This window comes from Megalobrama amblycephala, linkage group LG11 (assembly GCF_018812025.1).
Source record: "Megalobrama amblycephala isolate DHTTF-2021 linkage group LG11, ASM1881202v1, whole genome shotgun sequence".
NCBI lineage: Eukaryota > Metazoa > Chordata > Actinopteri > Cypriniformes > Xenocyprididae > Megalobrama > Megalobrama amblycephala.
The window spans coordinates 40,044,228-40,063,806 of NC_063054.1; the positions used below are offsets into that span (position 1 = coordinate 40,044,228).

General features: G+C 36.6%; 1 protein-coding gene across 1 annotated transcript in view; it reads right to left on the reverse strand.

Annotated features, from left to right (window-relative positions):
* Positions 1 to 221: 221 nt before the first annotated feature.
* ipo13b (importin 13b) overlaps positions 222 to 19,579 on the reverse strand; it is a 47,617-nt gene continuing 28,259 nt past the window's right edge. The window contains exons 11-21 of the mRNA XM_048208010.1: positions 18,605 to 18,739; positions 14,006 to 14,155; positions 13,837 to 13,917; positions 13,608 to 13,745; positions 11,300 to 11,396; positions 7,343 to 7,395; positions 4,902 to 4,968; positions 4,725 to 4,783; positions 3,766 to 3,855; positions 3,494 to 3,675; positions 222 to 1,570 (exon numbers count right to left, since the gene is read on the reverse strand). Coding sequence (XP_048063967.1) covers positions 1,474 to 1,570; positions 3,494 to 3,675; positions 3,766 to 3,855; positions 4,725 to 4,783; positions 4,902 to 4,968; positions 7,343 to 7,395; positions 11,300 to 11,396; positions 13,608 to 13,745; positions 13,837 to 13,917; positions 14,006 to 14,155; positions 18,605 to 18,739 — 1,149 coding nt within the window. The 3' untranslated portion in view covers positions 222 to 1,473. The remainder of the gene's footprint in view (positions 1,571 to 3,493; positions 3,676 to 3,765; positions 3,856 to 4,724; positions 4,784 to 4,901; positions 4,969 to 7,342; positions 7,396 to 11,299; positions 11,397 to 13,607; positions 13,746 to 13,836; positions 13,918 to 14,005; positions 14,156 to 18,604; positions 18,740 to 19,579) is intronic.

Below are 19,579 nucleotides of genomic sequence, written 5' to 3' on the forward strand. Positions count from 1 at the left end.
TAAGGTTTGAGTGCATACATAAACTGACTTTGAAAAAAAAAACTAAAAAAAAAACATAATACTCACTGGGGTAAAAAAAATAATGTTCTGAGGCTACAGGATCATTTAACAAATTAATCATACACTCCAGTACACACCTGAAGAGCTTGTGGTTTGGTTTTGTCTTCTTGTGATGAGCATTCACACCTTCATTCACACAAACAGACCACAGAACACAGTGCTGCCATCTCAGATGTATTTAATAAATTAAAACAAGGTACAAAAAAAGAAAGAAAGAAAAAACCAATGTACATTTGACTCCTCTGTCTCTCCCTTTATTCTCACTCTGTGACTCACTAGTAAACGAACACGATAGAACAGCCCTCGTCCACTGATTATGACTCATTCTGGGCCCGTATGTAACGCAACACACATGCTACATGTCGGCAAGCAGCAGCCGGGCAGAAACGGAAAAGAGAGAGAGAGACATGCCGTACGAGTTTAATTAGTCATCAAGTGAACTCAATTGTTTGATGTGTGTGCATATACCAACCAAATTTAAAGGGACAGTTCACCCAAAAATCAAAATTGTGTCATAATTTATGCACCCTCATGTCATTTCAAACCTGTTTGACTTTATTTCTTCAATCAAACACAAAAGGAGAATTTTTGAAGATAGAAATCATAAAAGTTTGGAATTACATTAGGGTGGGTAAATGACGACAATTTTATTTTTTGAGGGAACTATTATCTTTGCGCATCTCTCTTTTTCGTTGTGTAACACCCAGCCTTTACTAGTCCCCAAATACGCTGCTAACCATATATATATATATATATATATATATATATATATATATATATATATATATATATATATATATATATATAAACCATAATTTTAATTTTATTAAAAAACGTCCACAACATTTTGGCAGAATTGAGTGTGAGGAGGGGTTAGACAGACAGAGATATAGATGATAGATATAAAGCCACAGAGAAAAAACAGTCTGTATTGGTCCCTCTCTCTGTTAGCAGCACACGGACTCGTCACCCCACGGTTTACTAGATTATTATGTGCATTTATATATATATTTCAATATATATGTATGTATATATATATATGCTTTTTATTTCTCCAAAATAAAAATAAAAAAACATTTAACTAACACTATTTCTTCGTTCAAACGAATGCAAATTATCACAAGGAAAACAGCCCAAGAGCCACGGAAGATCGAACGCAGGGGGAATCAAAGAACGGATTCCAGCGAACATGCTGTGAGATGTTGGAGCAGAGATGTCGACTGTTCAGATCGTCCTGCGGAGGCCCCAAAATCCAATGGGAGAGTGGTTGAAAGAGAGAGAGAGAGAGCGAGAAGGACGAGTTGGTGGAAGATCCCGACTCTCAAACTGTCAGTATCATTCACGTCGCAGTGAGGACTTCTGGGTATTGTACATTTTGGGTTTCCTCATACTGTGTCTGTACGCATGTGTGGCTCAGTAATCTGCAGCGTACTCGGTTCCGTGAAGGCCGCGGCACACCAGGGTGAACTCCTTCACGATGTCTTTCACCCGCCGCTTGTTCACTCGCTCCCTGAGAGGATATAAAGAAAAATGTACATTCAATTTACATTAGATTTAAGGAGCAGTGTTGTTTTGTTAGCTAAAACCTAAAGGGATAGTTCACCCAAAAATAAAAATTCTGTCATCATTTACATTAAAAGAAGATATTTTGAAAAACGTTTGCAGTTGCTGGTCCCTATTGACTTCCACAATATGGAAAAAAAAATCTTTTGTCTTTTGTGTTCAACTGAAGGAAGAAATTCATACAGGTTTGGAACAATTTGAGGGTGAGTAAATGATGACAGATTTTTTTTTTTGGGGTAATCTATCCCTTTAAGCTAAAATTACATCTATTAAGAATTGTTTTTGTTAACTGAAATGTGACCTGATCCAGCAAAATGAGTCACAGTGACCCAAATCAATCATTCAATGGAAATGGAAAGATGAGACAATAAGCTTTAAAATGATATCCTAGTCAAAGTCATACCTTGAATGGTTTTAAAGATATACCCATTTGAATTATGGTCGTCTGCCCTCTTTTTCCAATTGAAAACCTGAGAAAATCGCTTTTAGTTTTTGCCCGTTTTTTGTTGATATCTTTCAAAATCCATTGCATTTAAAGGGATAAACTATTTATTTTACAGCTTAATTTGACCAAAGACATTTTTATATATATATAAATGCTATTAAACCAGGCTTTATTTGAATTAATTCATTCATTCACGGCCAAAGGAGTTTCTTTAAAAGGCTCGCGGGAAATGAAGTATACCCGGGCCTTAACCGCTCTAAATTGTAATGGACTGGAGCTCACATCGGGAGAAATGGGAACACGGGGGCACCGCGATGCGACCGCAAAGGGCACTTTCACTTTCACGATCAAAGTGCATGCCACTGATAAGCATTGTAAATGCAGCATTACAGTATACACATACCAATGAAATCCTCTCGTGCGTTCTCCTCACTGGACTTTCGTTTAGCTTTCATATATCTCTTTTATAGATGCCATTAATGCTTTTACCTATCTAGATGTAATTACCAAAATCAAAACAGTCCATAAACTATAAATCCTCACGAAAACTTCAGTCTGAAGGACTGTCTGAAGCGCTAGTCTGACAGGAGGATGGCTGGAACAATCGCGTGTCTGTCAGTCGAAACGGTAAAACCATGTCAAATTTAATAGCCATTTAAATACCTTTACTCAGTTATCTGGACTACGAAACTTTGGGAGATTATTTTTGAAAGTCTGTTCTTTGAAATTAGCTTTAAAAAAATTGTTTTTTTCATTGTTTTTCCCACATTATTGGCCCATATCTTAAAATACTTCCGCCAGAGCGGGTCACAAATGAAGCTGAAATATATTATAAATACTAGATAGAAAAAAGGAATATTAAAACAATGTGGCAACTAACTGAAATAAAAAAAGCTGAAGTACTAAAATTACTAATAAAACTGAAATAAAAGTTAAGTAAAGTTAAATAGAAATATTTAAAAACAGAAACTAATAAAAATGCAAAAAAATTAAATGTATCACAGTTTCCACAAAAATATGAAGCAGCACAACTGTTTTCAACATTGATAATAATCAGAAATGTTTCTTGAGCATCAAATCATCATGTTAGAATGATTTCTGAAGGATCATGTGACACTGAAGACTGGAGTAATGATGCTGAAAATTCAGCTTTGATCACAGGAATAAATTACAATTTACAATATATTCACATAGAAAACAGTTATTTTAAGTTGTAATAATATTTCACAATATTACTGTTTTTACTGTATTTTTGATTAAATAAATGCAGCCTTGGTGAACAGAAGAGATGCATTTCAAAAACATTTAAAAATCTTACCGACCTCAAATTAATGTTCAAGCAAACATTTTAAAGGATTGTGTTTTGCATGTATACCAGTTTTTGCTATCCAGAATTATCAAATGGCACACATGAACTCATCTCACCTGAGCACCTGTTGACTGAACGTGTCTTTCTGCTCATCAGAGACACGTGAGGACGGGAAGCCCGGCGAGCGCAGAGCTTCTTTGAGCCACACCGTCAGCAGAGCGAAGCAATGCTTGTTCAGACAGAAGAGCACCTCAGCAAACTGGTCCATCAGACTGCGGGACGACTGACCACCGATGGCCTGCCAAAAAAAAAAAAAAGGATCCCAGATCGGACTCTTGTGCGCAACCATCATATATTGTGAGCCTCTGGTGAAAAGTTGTGCACTCACCTCCAGTACAGCCAAAAGGAGGAGTTTACCGTCTTCCTGTACGACCTGACCCACAGGAGGAACGTCTGCGCAGCGCGGTATTAGTTCCGTCTGCAGTCAACGCAAATAAAGGAACAATTCAACATTGCACACGGCTACCATTTATGATGCTATATTTCACAGGAGGGAAAGAGACACAATCTGAAGGTCAATACACACAGAGCATCTTGCCGTTCAATCAAAAAAATATATACATTACCAAGTCAAAAGTTCAGAATAATTACCATTTTTTTTAATGTTTCGGTCTCTTATGTCTCTAAGTTTGGATTTATTTGATGAAAAATACAGTAATATTGTGAAATATTATTACAATTTGAAATAAGCGTTTTCTATTTGAATATATTTTAAAATGTAATTTATTCCTGTGATCAAAGCTGAATTTTCAGCATCATTACTCCAGTCTTCAGTGTCACATGATCCTTCAGAAATCATTCTAATATGCTGATATTATTATCAATGTTGAAAACAGTTGTGCAGCTTCATATTTTTGTGGAATCCATGATACACTACCATTTAAAAATTTGGGACGAGTTATGTTATATATATATATATATATATATGTACTTTTGTAAAAGAAGAATTGTAAAAAAAAAATGTATATGTAATTGTAAAAAAAATATATATATTTATAAGAAGAATTGTAAAAAAAACAAAAACAACAACAAAAAACAATAATTGAGCAGCAAATCATATTAGAATGATTTCTGAAGGATCATGTGACACTGAAGACTGGAGTAATGATGGAATAATATATTCAATATATTCAAATAGAAAACAGTTATTTTAAATTGTAATATTATTTCACAATATTACTGTATTTTTCATCAAACAAAAATTATTCCAAACTTTTGACCAGTAATGTATTCCTATGCTCTTGGTGCGAACAGGCCTTCAGACTGTAATGATGACGTCTGACTTACAAAGAAAAGACAGGTAGATTTGACTGTTGGGGCTTCTGGGAATTTCAGTGACAGCACTCCTACGGCCGAAACACAGCGGCATTAGAGAAATGACTCCGTATTAAACATTACAGAGACGTTCACACACACTAAAGGAGGAAGATCCATCAGTGTTTTCTACATTTTAAACAGACTTACCACAGTGGAACACGGCTTTCACATCAAGACTCTCTGATAAGAATAAATCGGGCTTCCGTTTGAGGGCCTACAAATCAGACAGAGCCAATGAACAGAGCACATGACTCAAACCCCGCCCCTGGAACCCTGTCAATCACTCATGTGCCACTCATGTGCCACCCTCCCCTCACTCACTCACTCCCTATATCTGTCTAGCTCTAGAAAATCAACCAAACGTACATATTCAATGCAAACAGATCAGGTAAGTAAAAAATCAACAGCAAAAAAACTAAAATACTGAAATTTAATAGAAACTTAAGGTATGATGATTTTTTTCTCTCTTTAGCGTTCTCACTTGTTTTGTTCACATCTGTTCAATCACTACTTTCTCTGCTCAGTTGGACTGAATGCAACAGAAATCTAAATAACATGTACGATAAAGACAACTGATGCATTAAGAAACTCATTGAGGATGAGAGGATATTTGAGAAAGACACAGAGAGAGAGAAACCGAGAGAGGGAAAACCTCATGAGAACTTCATGAGGACTAAATACATAAACGAGAGAGCCAATTCATTTGATTCAGTTAATTGAGATGAATCAATTTAGGCTTTCATCAGTTTAAGGGCTGGAATGACACTGGAAGGGGGCAGAGGTACTTGTGGGATTTTGACTCTTTCAAATGTGTTATATTTTATTGAAATGACATGATTTAAATGATTCTTTTGATGTATATATATATATATATATATATATGTTTTTTGATGATATATCAGTCATAACATTATGATCACCTTCCTAATATTGTGTTGGTCCCACTTTTGCTGCCAAAACAGCCCTGACCCGTCGAGGCATGGACTCCACTAGACCCCTGAAGGTGTGCTGTGGTATCTGGCACCAAGATGTTAGCAGCAGATCCTGTAAGTCCTGTAAGTTGCGATGTGGATCGAACTTGGATTGAGATCTGGGGAATTTGGAGGCCAAGTCAACACCTCAAACTCGTTGTTGTGCTCCTCAAACCATTCCTGAAGCATTTTGGCTTTGTGGCAGGACACATTATCCTGCTGAAAGAGGCCACAGCCACCAGGAAATACCGTTTCCATGAAAGAGTGTACATGGTCTTCAACAATGCTTAGGTAGGTGGTACCTGTCAAAGTAACATCCACATGGATGGCAGGACCCAAGGTTTCCCAGCAGAACATTGCCCAAAGCATCACACTGCCACCACTGGCTTGCCTTCTTCCCATAGTGCATCCTAGTGCCATGTGTTCCCCAGGTAAGTGACGCACACGCACCCGGCCATCCACGTGACGTAATCAGATCAGGCCACCTTCTTCCATTGCTCCGTGGTCCAGTTCTGATGCTCATGTGCCCACTGTTGGCTCTTTCGGCGGTGGACAGGGGTCAGCATGGGCACCCTGACTGGTCTGCAGCTATGCAGCTCCATATGCACCAAACTGTGATGCACTGTGTATACTGACACCTTTCTATCAGAACCAGCATTAACTTCTTGAGCAATCTGAGCTACAGTAGCTCGTCTGTTGGATCGGACCACACGGGCCAGCCTTCGCTCCCCACGTACATCAATGACTCTTGTCCGCCCATGAGCCTGTTGCCGGTTCACCACTGTTCCTTCCTTGGAGCACTTTTGATAGATACTGACCACTGCAGACCAGAAACACCCCACAAGAGCTGCAGTTTTGGAGATGCTCTGACCCAGTCATCCAGCCATCACAGTTTGGTCCTTGTCAAACTCGCTCAAATCCTTACGCTTGCCCATTTTTCCTGCTTCTAACACATCAACTTTAAGGACAAAATGTTCACTTGCTGCCTAATATATCCCACCCACTAACAGGTGCCATGAGGTGGTCATAATATTATACCTGATTGGTGTGTGTGTGTGTATTATATATATATATATTTATTTATTTATTTATTTATTTATTTTACACACACACACACACACACACGTGCATATTGATATAAAGACACTGCACAGAGGAAGATCTTTATTATTTACTTATTTTATTAGTGGCCTATAAATAGTACAGAATCTAAAATAAAACGTATACATAACTTTACATTTAAATTACTCAAAATCCTAAATCTTTAATTTCACTATATATAAAAAAATAAAATAAAAATAATAATAATAATAAAATTGCGCCAAGATGCAACAAAATCACAACCACGTTTAGATGTTTAATATACAGCTACAAGTAGCAGGATTTTGAAACGAATGAGATGTGCAGAGACTGGAGATGTTCTGTGTGACTATTGGACGAGAGAGCTGTCAATCATCCAATAGCAAAACCCCTCAGGTCACTTCCACTGCCCGAGCAAAACAAGGGTCTGAAAAGACCGTGACACAGGACGGAAAGGAAGAGAAAGTGAGAAAGAAAGGGACAGCGAAAGAGAAGAGAGAAACCCAAAGTGAATGAAATAAGAAACCAAAAACACACCTGAGCTTGGAGTTGCATAAATGAATCAACAATATCAGGATGATCCCTGGGCCCTAAAATATAATAAAGATGAAACTTAAGAAATAATAAGAATAATAAGAATATATACAAACAGCAACAGAACAGATCGAACAGTCATGTGGAAAGGAAAAGTCAACTGGACGGAAATAATCGCACGCGTGAGAGAAGTAGGGCAGAGAAAGAGGAGGGAACATGAACGACTTGAAGGCAGTTGCGATAAAACAAAAGAGGAAAAACAAAAAAAAAAGACAGATCAATGAGTCCGTTCTGAAGGGGAGAAACAAAGAAGGAAAACAAAAAGAAGTAACGAGAGAAAGTAAAGAAACCTAAAAAACCAAAGAAACAGTGGGTTTGGAGTGGGAACCCAGGAGGCACCTGTTACTGTGATGACACTTGCGTTTCTTTCTTTCTTTTTAGTGTGCGTTTTATTTGTTTTCATTGTCTGTAAATTCAATTCATACACCCGACTGGCCCGCCGCGGCTGGTGAGTGCTTGGTTCCCACAGCCACCCCGGAAGAGCAAGGTAGCAGTCAGTCCCAAACTTCCCTCCCTTTGCTGTTCCCACACTCCAAACAAGACCCCGCCCCCACAAACCTAGACCCCGCCCAACCCACCAAACCCCGCCCCTTCACAGAAAACAAACAACAAACAAACACACAGGCCATGGCAGATCCTCTCGGCCAAGTCACCTGATCGGGATAAGAGTGTTATCTCACATTTCTGCTGATTTGGAAACGATGTGGTTAAAACAGAAGAACGTGAAGAATGACAAACAGGAAGTGAGGGATGCAAGCGTGGTTAGTGTGCTAGAGGGCGCATGCAAAGAACAACTGTGTGTGTTTGTGTGTGTGAAGTAGGAAGTCATGCTGGACAATTTTAGGCAGTTTTCACACTTCTTGTCATTGGTTGGTCCAGACTGCGATATCATCAAAAATGAAAATTTGGCCATTATATGTCGATCATCAAACGAGTTGGTGTTTTGAGTCTGAACAAGATAAGATAAAATGAAGACACTGACTGAATACACTAAAAAAACAAAAGATTATTGGAGTAAGTTTTACAAGAAACTTTCTGCTTAAATATTTCTTGCAGTTTCTTTGTAATTATTTGCAATTTCTGAGTGAAATTTGTTTCAAAGTATTTTTATTTTTCAGCATAAGAATCTGCAAACCGACAGTAACTATTTTCTCCTTAAAACTGCAGTGAACTGAAGACAGTCTCAAAAATGCGGTTTGAAATCGCTGGTGTTTCTGATGTCACAAACTACCTTGTAATCACGTCAATAACACGTCAACGTGTGATTGTCAACGAGTGGATCTCTGAACTGGTGTGAGTGGAGGCGGGGCTAATTTGCATATTCATAGAACAGCTTATTCTAAATGAGGCAAGGGTGTTTAAGGCATCAATTTTAAAGGTGCCCTAGAACGTTCTTTCAGAAGATGTAATATAAGTCTAAGGTGTCCCCTGAATGTGTCTGTAAAGTTTCAGCTCAAAATACCCAATACCCCATACGCGGCCCCTTTAAATCTCGCGCTCCCCGCCCCCGAGCTCTAGACTATAATACAGTGCATAATCAAAGTTCACACAGCTAATATAACCCTCAAAATGGAACTTTACAAGATGTTCATCATGCATACTGCATGCATGGATCGGATCATGTGAGTATAGTATTTATTTGGATGTTTACATTTGATTCTGAATGAGTTTGATAGTGCTCCGTGGCTAATGCTACACTGTTGGAGAGATTTATAAAGAATGAAGTTGTGTTTATGCATTATACAGACTGCAAGTGTTTAAAATGAAAATAGCGACGGCTCTTGTCTCCGCGAATACAGTAATAAACGAGGGTAACTTTAACCACATTTAACAGTACATTAGCAACATGCTAACGAAACATTTAGAAAGACAATTTACAAATATCACTAAAAATATCATGATATCATGGATCATGTCAGTTATTATTGCTCCATCTGCCATTTTTCGCATTTTTTGTTCTTGCTTGCTTACCTAGTCTGATGATTGAGCTGTGCACAGATCCAGATGTTAATACTGGCTGCCCTTGTCTAATGCCTTGAACATGGGCTGGCATATGCAAATTTGGGGGCGTACATATTAATGGTTAAGTAACAGTCGGTGTTATGTTGAGATTCGCCTGTTCTTCTGAGGTCTTTTAAACAAACGAGATTTACATAAGAAGGAGGAAGCAATGGAGTTTGAAACTCACTGTATGTCTTTTCCATGTACTGAACTCTTGTTATTCAACTATGCCAAGGTAAATTCAATTTTTGATTCTAGGGCACCTTTAAGGTATCTATTTTCAAGGGAAAAATGTGTAAATATGTAATCTTGGTGATCAAGGATGAGTTTTAAGGGATAAAATTGTTGACTACAGGGGGACTTTAATACAAGCAGACCTTCTCAGTGACAAAGTAATAAATCCAAACATGAATCTCGACTATATTGTTTGCATTTTTGGTTGTTCAATCATGCAACCCCTTGCTACAACACTCAAAGAAATATTTAGGCATAAATTTAAGATGTATGTATTTGAATTTCATATAAAATCCATTTGGATTACAGTTTAAACAAACAAACAAACTTAATGTGATGCATATTTGTCATACATAAATGAAACGGGTAAGATTTCTGGACTCAAAAATTCATGGCATAGTTTATTATTAACTATTTGAATGCGTTTGATTTTATTTAAATAATCATATTTACAAAAAGCATTTATTCAAATTACTTAAAATCAGCATAAATCTGTTAATTGTGAAAACAATTAAAGAGGCCATATAATGCCCTTTTACAAAGTCTAGATTACAGCAACATTACACACGAAAGAAGGATGTAAAAAAGCATAATAGGACCTCTTTCAATTTATTCAGTTAAACTGTATGAGAATGAAACTGGATTTATTGATGATAAATATATAAACCAAGTTATTGTGTATTTAAAAACAAATTTACTAATATAGAAATTTACTATTATAGTACTATTACAGAAATCTTACCCTGTTTCTTACCCATTTTGATTTTGTATGATTGACAAATATGCATTGCAATAAGTTTATTAATTTATGCTAAAATTGTGTAATCCAAACAAATGGATACTTTATACATGCAATTCAAATACATAAATCTAAAATTTAGGCCTAAATAAATTGAGTGAATAGGAATTTATTTAACATAAATCCTGCGTGTGATTTGATGTTCTCGACTTGTGCTTACATGAAAGAGCTATAATTCTGATGAAATGTGAAAAGAAATTTCTCAAATGAGAATATTTTTGTAGATCTGTAGATAAGATAATTTCAAATAAAGTTTATGTGTATGATGCCAGATGGACAGTACAGCAAGCAGCAGATTTTCAAAAGGTCTTGAAATAGAGTTTCGAAAAAAGACTTTCATAAAATCTGAAATCAGAGAACCTATTTTACATTTGGTATTAAGATCTGTCTCAGGTGATCCAATTACAAGTGGTGAGCAAAAGATACAGGTGTAAACAGGGGTTTAATTGTGTTATGGTCAAATAAATGAAACCGCATTGCACAATTCATCCCGAATAACAGTGAAGGACCGCCTACTCACCTGTCAATCAATCAGATCACACGAAACATCTATTAATACCAGGTGTAAACAGGACTGAATGCATTCGGATCCAGATCAGAAACTCTAGTGTGAAAACGCCCTTGAATTGAGCGTGTGTGAAACTCATTGGGTAAAAATCTTAAACAGAATAACAGGATCAAAAGTCACCACACCATTTCATAAAACAAGAACCGTTTTAAAAACATGCTCATTTCTGAACTCTGTTTCTGTGTGTGTGGGTTTAAAAAACAGATACATGCAAACAACTGGAAATAGTGACTGTAAAGACATCAAAACCACATGATTTCCTTCACCCTCTGCAGCTGGGTGTTCCCAGCATGCCTACCTTGCTGGAAGATGGTCAGAGTAACAGAAGTGACCAGTTCAAACAGCGCTTTGATTGGGGGGAAATGATTCGTTTCGCTGGCAAATATGTGGACCATCTGCAAAAGAACAAAATTAATCAAATGAAACTCCACAAAAGGAAGCTTCACAGCACATGTGGGTTTCTGCAGAGTTTTTTCAAATCGAATTTGAGACTTTTTAAGGCCTGCACAAATAAATACAATACAATCCCAAAATAAATCATGTATATCAGATTCTTAGTGAGGCATGCATTCAATTGCAAAACAAGATAATTGCAAGTTTAAAATGCTCTTGGATAAGATGTTTTATTTAATATATACATATGTATTGAAATTAGGCGAAGATGACTGGTCCTCGTGAAGTCGGCCTTCACTCTCACGTTCACGTCACACATAAAATGTAAAGTCAAGATGTTTTTCTGAGTTTTAGGAATTTAAATTGATTAATTTGTTCTTCTTTGCTCTTTGTTGCTAGTGCAGAGATTTTTTTCTGCTCTGCATTACTGTATTTACTGCTGTTGTTAATAAATATGTAAACAGTGTTTCTCTGTCTAGGTTTTTTTGTTTACTTTTTATCTTTTCAATTAATCTTATACACTGCTGCAAGACTTTTATTATATACAATAAGAAGCTACTTTTTTACATCTTAATAGGCGCATGTTTTCATAAGAAAGGAGCTTTAAACACAATCTTATCAAAGCTAAATATTTGATGACCTGTAGTGCAGTGTACAGTGGTCATTTACATTTTACAAAATTAAAAAAAAGGGTTGTATGGAGGATAAAAAACCCTCTCGGATTTCATCAAAATATCTTAATTTGTGTTCTGAAGATGAACGAAGGTCTTATGGGTTTGGAACAACATGAGGTTGAGTCATTAATGACAGAAATTTCATTTTTGGGTGAACTAACCCTTTTATGTCAAGCCCTGCAAACACCGTAATGTAAACATTGTTAATAATTCATAATTCATCAACAGTCTATCATAAGCAATTGCTTGGCGTAAATGCGCAGTATTCATTGATCATGAATGACTCTGAAACAGTGAGCCTGTACAACACACAACAGTGCAGATGTTTTGACTTATTTTATATATATTTTATATACAATCCCAAATTTAAGACATCTTAATTATATTTAAAGGGTTTGTTCACTCAAAAATGAAAATTATGTCATTAATGACTCACCCTCATGTCGTTCCAAACCCGTAAGACTTAAGACGTAATCTTCGGAACACAGTTTAAGATATTTTAGATTTAGTCAGAGAGCTTTCTGTCCCTCCATTGTAAATGTATGTACGGTATACTGTCCATGTCCAGAAAGGTAATAAAACATCATCAAAGTAGTCCATGTGACATCAGAGTGTCAGTTAGAAGTTTTTGAAGCATCTAAAATACATTTTGGTCCAAAAATAACAAAAACTACGACTTTATTCAGCATTGTCTTCTCTTCCGGGTCTGTTGTATATCCGCTTTCACTCCACAGTGACGATGCTTCTTCTTCTTCTTCTTCTTTCCTGTTTTACGGCAGTTGGCATCCAGCTTAATGGTGCATTACCGCCCCCTTCGGCTCCGGACAGTGACAATGATGACGTGTTATCTGGTGCGCCCGAGCTTCATTTACAGTCTGAGGGAGACGCACGCTGTATTCAAGCTATTCTACATTGTTTGCTATATTTTTTTTAAATGGTGCATAGGTGTGCATGTCGCGGATGTCCTAATCGCGTCACTGTCCGGAGCCGAAGGGGGCGGTAATGCACCAATAAGCTGGATGCCAACCGCCGTAAAACAGGAAAGAAGAAGAAGAAGCTGCGTCACTGTGGAGTGAAAGCGGATATACAACAGACCCCGAAGAGAATACAATGCTGAAAAAAGTCGTAGTTTTTGTTATTTTTGGACCAAAATGTATTTTCGATGCTTCAAAAACTTCTAACTAACCCACTGATGTCACATGGACTACTTTGATGATGTTTTCTGGACATGGACAGTCTACTGTACATACATTTTCAATGGAGGGACAGAAATCTCTCAGACTAAATCTAAAATATCTTAAACTGTGTTCTGAAGATGAACGGAGGTCTTACGGGTTTGGAACGACATGAGGGTGAGTCATTAATGACATAATTTTCATTTTTGGGGGAACTAACCCTTTAAGACTTTGTTATGCCATTTAAGATATTTCAGACTTTTACGGCCTTAAAATTGAGCAAACTGAACTTTTTAAGGCCCCGCAGGAACCCTAACACTACTGCCTGTATAAACATTCATTTCTCATTGTTTGTGTCGTGTACCTGGCGGGTTAAGTCCAGTGCAGACGCCTGTGGTATGGTACTGTACATCTGCCCCAGCATCTCACTCAGCTGAGACACCATGGGGGCAAAATCGTGCAGGAGAGTTTTCACAGACTTCTCAAAGATGGCACACACCGCCTGAGAGAGAGAGCAGAATTAAATCTGTCCTGCACACAAATACTGCTTCCATATTGAGGAATGACTATGGTGAGCTCGAGATGAATCTCACCTCCACAACCTGCGAGTCATTCAGCCATTTACTGAGGACCGTCTGTATCAGTGCAAAGACTTGCTGGAGCACCACCACCACCTAAAACACACAAAACACACTACAGTCCACCTCTGACACATGGAAACGCCTGCTTCGGTGTGACCATGGAGAGCAGGAAGGTGCTTACAGGGTTGGGGCCTGTCTGAGGCGGGGCTGATTTGACGGGCGGGGCATTCTCTCCTGACTCCTCCTCCTGTTTGGTGATGTCCAGCGTGGTGAAGAGATTAGACAGCAGACCGAGGATGTGAATAATGGCCAGTTTATTCGAGGGGTTTGGCTGAAAATAGAAACCAGGGTCAGATTGTTATTCGATATGCCTTTTCATTTTAAAGTTCCATATTTTACAAACAATTTACAATTTATATTTTGTCAAGATTTCACACAGCAAATCAGCTATTATTTAGATGTCTGTGGCCATTTTCCCTCTCAATCACACTTTGGATTAAACCGACTGTTTTTGCTACTGTACCTTTAAGTCATCTGTATATGAATGACATCTATTGTGAGTGGCTATACTTCACATATTAGCATAGCTCAAACTGTTGTTCAGCAGGGCTGAATGATTAAACAAAATAAAATCTAAATATGGTTAAAAATCGAATATGGCTAAGTTTGATAATAAAGAAATTGAGACTAAATAATTCATATTTTACAGTTGTACTTTAAAATAAAATTATTTTTCTTAAATACATATTTTTAAAATACTATTTTACTGTAAATAATAATAATAATAATAATATTTATTTTTATTATAATATATAATATTATATGAATATAAATTAATTACCTACAATTGTGCATTTATTAATAAGTACTACTATTTTATAAATATACTGATATTATAGTCAACTAAAATTATATAAATATTAATATAGGAATATAAATTAATATAAATAATTATTATCTACAATTGTGCTTTTAATAATAAGTACTACTATTTTATAAATATACTGATATTACAGTCAACTAAAATTTAATATATTTTTTATAATAAATTAATAAAAACTATATAGACATATATTAAAAAAAACTAATAAAAATGGCAAAATTTCTAAAACTATCTAAAATGAAAATGAAAATATACAAATAAAAACTAATTCAAACTATTAATAAAAATAGTCCATTTCAACACATTTAACAAGCAAGCAAGAAAAATCCCACAATATGAGCGCTTGAATCATGTAGTAAAATAATGAGACCCGACGGGTGGGGTGGGCGCACGCTCTGCGCCGGCACTCCCGGGAACATCAGCAGTAATTAAAGAGTCGTTAAACAACCATTAGGCCAACAGTCTAATTACTGCTGTTAGCTCCATGACAACAGCTCAGTGATTGGCGGAGAGGCAGAGCGAGTCGCTACACTGTCTTCCTTTCTTTATGACATCACACAGAAGCACAAAAGAAAGAGACACTCAATTAAACATTTAACAAAGGCATCGGCGCACAATTGACTGTATCTTCAAACGGTTAACATGGAAAAACATTACACTGCGTGCCTGTTTAAAATGTACATATAATAAAGTCCATTAGTTAGTTATGATAGATATAATGTCAGAAATGCATACATGTGTTGTCTATTAAACTGCTTCAAGCAGCTCATCCAATCAGATATCAGAACCAGAACAATTTGTTTTATAAAGAATATGTGAAGAACTGTACACTGAGGTCCTGTTTACTTCGGGTATTTTTAGCAATTGTACTGACAGCACCATCTGAAAATAGCATCAGAGTCGATGCATGAGATCTGAGTGTTTAGACACATCCTCAATGTCTGTGACCAGCAGGGGTCACTGCGTGAGCGCCCCATCACAGCCTGTTTACTAAGGCTGATGTAATGTCTTTCTGGGAAGGACCAGACGGGGAGGAATGGTATTAGAAAACGAAAGTCAAAAATAGACATGCAGCCTGTAGAGAGAGAGAGAGAGACGAGATATGATGCCGAACAGGAAATTGGAGTAAAATCGGTTTAGATTTCCATGCATTTTGATAAGATGCAAAATAAATACAATGCAAAAGTATTTAGAAGATAGATTATTACATTTGCAAGTGACGTTTGCTTATGGTTGCCAGGACATTACAAGTTGCTAGGGTGTTTTAGCTGTAATTCATTTGTGATATTCTGGTCTCAGTTTCAATGGAAGTAGTGGAATTTTTTGTGCTTTTTTATTTTTTTTATTTTTTCTGAGCCAGATGAATATCGTACGTCTAAACACAAAAGGTAAAGCTTCACATTTTGAGGCATCATTCATGTCTTTGGCAGGGTGCAAAACTAATTAAATATTTTTATTCCTTGCGTTACATAGGAACAAAAAATAGTGACGCACCAAATTTATTTTTAACTGAAACATCAAAACTGAAATTCAAGTTTTTCTTTAGGCAAAAACAGAAATTAAAGTTTATGAAAGTTATTTAATCAATGTATTAACTAATCAAAACCTAATTAAAAATGAGTTGTGTACAGAAATTTAAATTCCAAATAAGACACTTTTTAATAATATATTGTTTTCATGACATTAATTCAAACATACATTAAATACTGAAGACAAAAGGTCAAGTTAAAATATAATGAATTTGTAATATAGTGCGTATATATTCAATATGCTCTCTAGAATTATTTTTTTCTAGCTAACTAACAAGATATTGAATGACTCTCCTGAGGTAAATGTAACGTTACATGAGAGATTGTTTACCAGCTGTTTTATTGGCGTCTTTTTCATGGTTGAAACACTGATTCAGTGATTACATAAAACATGACTCATAATTTAAATGTCATAATTTCTGTCAATCCATAAAACGAAAATTAATTTTCAGCCGGATATCTACAGTTGCCAAAATTTTGGTGCATCACCACCGAAAAATGTTGCTCTTGGCAGCTTTGCACACAGAACGTGGGGAACTTCAGCATGCATGAACTTCAGAACAAATAAGGTCAGCACTTATTCTATTACATCCAAGATGTTTTGGCAGTAAAAGAACGAATGCTTGAAGGTTATTTTCAATTATAGGTTTAATTTTCAAATATAGCTGCAAGCAGCAATTAAGGGGCCAAGCACAAAAGAAGCAAACAAGTAAGCTAGCAGCAGACCAACGTCATAGTGGTCTATGATAGCAACTGAGACAAAGACACTGCATGTCAGTTTTAAAGTCAATCAGACCAACTGTACTAGTTAGAGTCGGTGTCAAGTTTTGTTCAATTATAGCACCACCAAGCTGCGCAGTTCCACCACTTTTGCATGTGTGTGTTTGTGTCCTCAGAGTGCCCCCATACATAAGCGTGTCAAATTTGATGAAAATATCTAATTTCATTTAAGAGTTATAGTCATTTATATGTATGAACACATAAATTACCCACCCCTGACTTTGATTGCATTTTTTTGACACTTACTATCAAAATTTGGACATTTTGCCATTAGTGTATAGTCAACGACCTATGTTTCTGATTTTCCTACAGTGGTTTCATCTCAATCGGACTAACGGTTTCTAAGATGCTAAGAATGCTAAATCACAATGTTGCACTAATTATAAATCACAACGTTGCACTAATTATAAGGCAGGCAAAACCTAGCATGCTTGGTATATTTGGTCTCGGCAAGGATTCAGGAATCCAATGAGATGACTCCAGTGAAAATAAGTCAACCGAGAGAGAGAGAGAGAGAGAGAAAGAGAGAGAGAGAGCGAGCAAGTGGTGCTGGTCTGAAACTTCTCAGACTCCTGCAGGGCATCATGCTGATGACCCAAACCGCGTTTCGTAATAATACATGCATAAAATACAGCATTTTACTACAAAATTCAAAATGGCAAACACCCAAAATGCCCAATATGGGAAAATTTTATATCAATCAACTTGGCGTGACGCCTCAAATCTAACGAGACCCCTTTTATGGATTTTTGGACAAATAAGCAAACAAATTTTTGGACAAATAAGCAAAAATAGCCATTTTCTTATCTCTGGACCAGTAGGTGGCGCTGTGCCAAAACGCAGCATGTAACCTCAGGTCATGCTTGTGATGACATGGACCAAGTTTGGTCTGAATGCGATAAAGCGTTGAGGAGAAAGAGCCTTACGTCTATTTTCGCAAGTGTTACGCAAAATTGGCAAAAAAAAAAAAAAAAATTCAGCATGGCCTGATGATGATCTGGTTCAATTTTCGTGAAAATCAGAGTAATGGCCTAGGAGGAGTTAGTAAAAGTAGTTTTTTTCATAAAATTCAAAATTCTGACAGTTCAGACTAACCTCTATCAGTGTGCCAAATTTCATAACTTTCCTGCAAGCGGTTTTATGGGCTGCCATAGTCTTCCAGAGCAAAAGAAGAACGCCAATGGATACAATATATGCCAACGCACCACGGTTCTTGGTCCCTAACTACACAAGAGTTAATGCCAAAGCACTGATCTGCTGTTTTATCAGTTTTTACATTGATCCTGCTTCAGCTTTTTTTATCACCACTTCTATTTATGCAACAAAAATAGATCAAATATCTTGCTGTATTGTGCTTGAAATGTCAGTTACTTAATATGAATCCATGCAGGGCTCTTAGTAACATTAAGCCGATTTCTCCTGCGGTTTACTCTTCAAGCGCCCAGAGTAATGCCAATCTGTTCCTGCTGAGAAATGTTCCATCCTATGACACACTCACGCAGACACATGGTCTGTTCACATGCAACCGAGCCAAACGAACAAACCCAGAGGCCTGAGAGGACTTCAGGCGAAGAGTTTAATGTCTCACCGTCTCCTCTGCTAGTTTCTCCAGTTGTTGGATGTACGGGGTGATCAGAGAGTGAAGGTTCCTCAAGATCTCCTCCACCGGCAGTGCAGACAACAGAAAGCCCAAAGCCTGCATCAACCACATACACTGACTCGTCTAGAGGGAAAGGGAGAGATCGAACAGGTGTAATACCATGTGCTAACCAGGTGTGATGCATTTCCAGCATCAAGTATTGTTTTTTCCTCACTGAAAGTGGAAAAGCTGTGCAGTGTGCCAAAAAATCTCTGCCAAGCAGAACATATTTGATGTTTCATAAACAATTATGCCTGAGGATCTGAAGAATTTTTAAAATCAAATAAAATTAATACCGTATGTCCATATAGAAAAAACATACATAAACTGTGTCTCTGACTTAATATATACTGTATGTAAAAATTGAAATTGGTTTATGTACTAATATATCAATACATACAAATTAGAGGTCGATAGTAATGTAAAAATTATAATAATGTTCTTAGTCTTTCCTTCCTGGTTCAGAAAGAAGCCACGAGAGTTTACATTGAATTTAAATCTCAGATACAGTGTATTGTATAACCAAAATATTAATAATATCCAGAAAAAAATGTATGCATAATGTGGGACTTTCAATTATAAGCAAATAATAATCACATCAGGTTGTATCGTGATCCTGTTTTTCCATCCCCAAATATAAGACCTCTTAAAATGAAGAATTTCGTTATACCATTTAAGATTTTTAAGACTTTTATAACCTTAAATTTGATCAAACTGAATTTAAGACTTTCTGAGGACCCATGGCATCCTGGGTTGTTAGGCAGAAAATGATTTTAGACTAATGCAATTTCATTGCATAAGCAGAAACTTGAACTCACAAAAGCAATTTCAGAGGCAGACCAAATTAAAGACTAATGTTTCTTTAAAAAAAAAAAAAAAGAGAAAACATGAACAAAATAAGAACATGAACGTATAAAATATGGT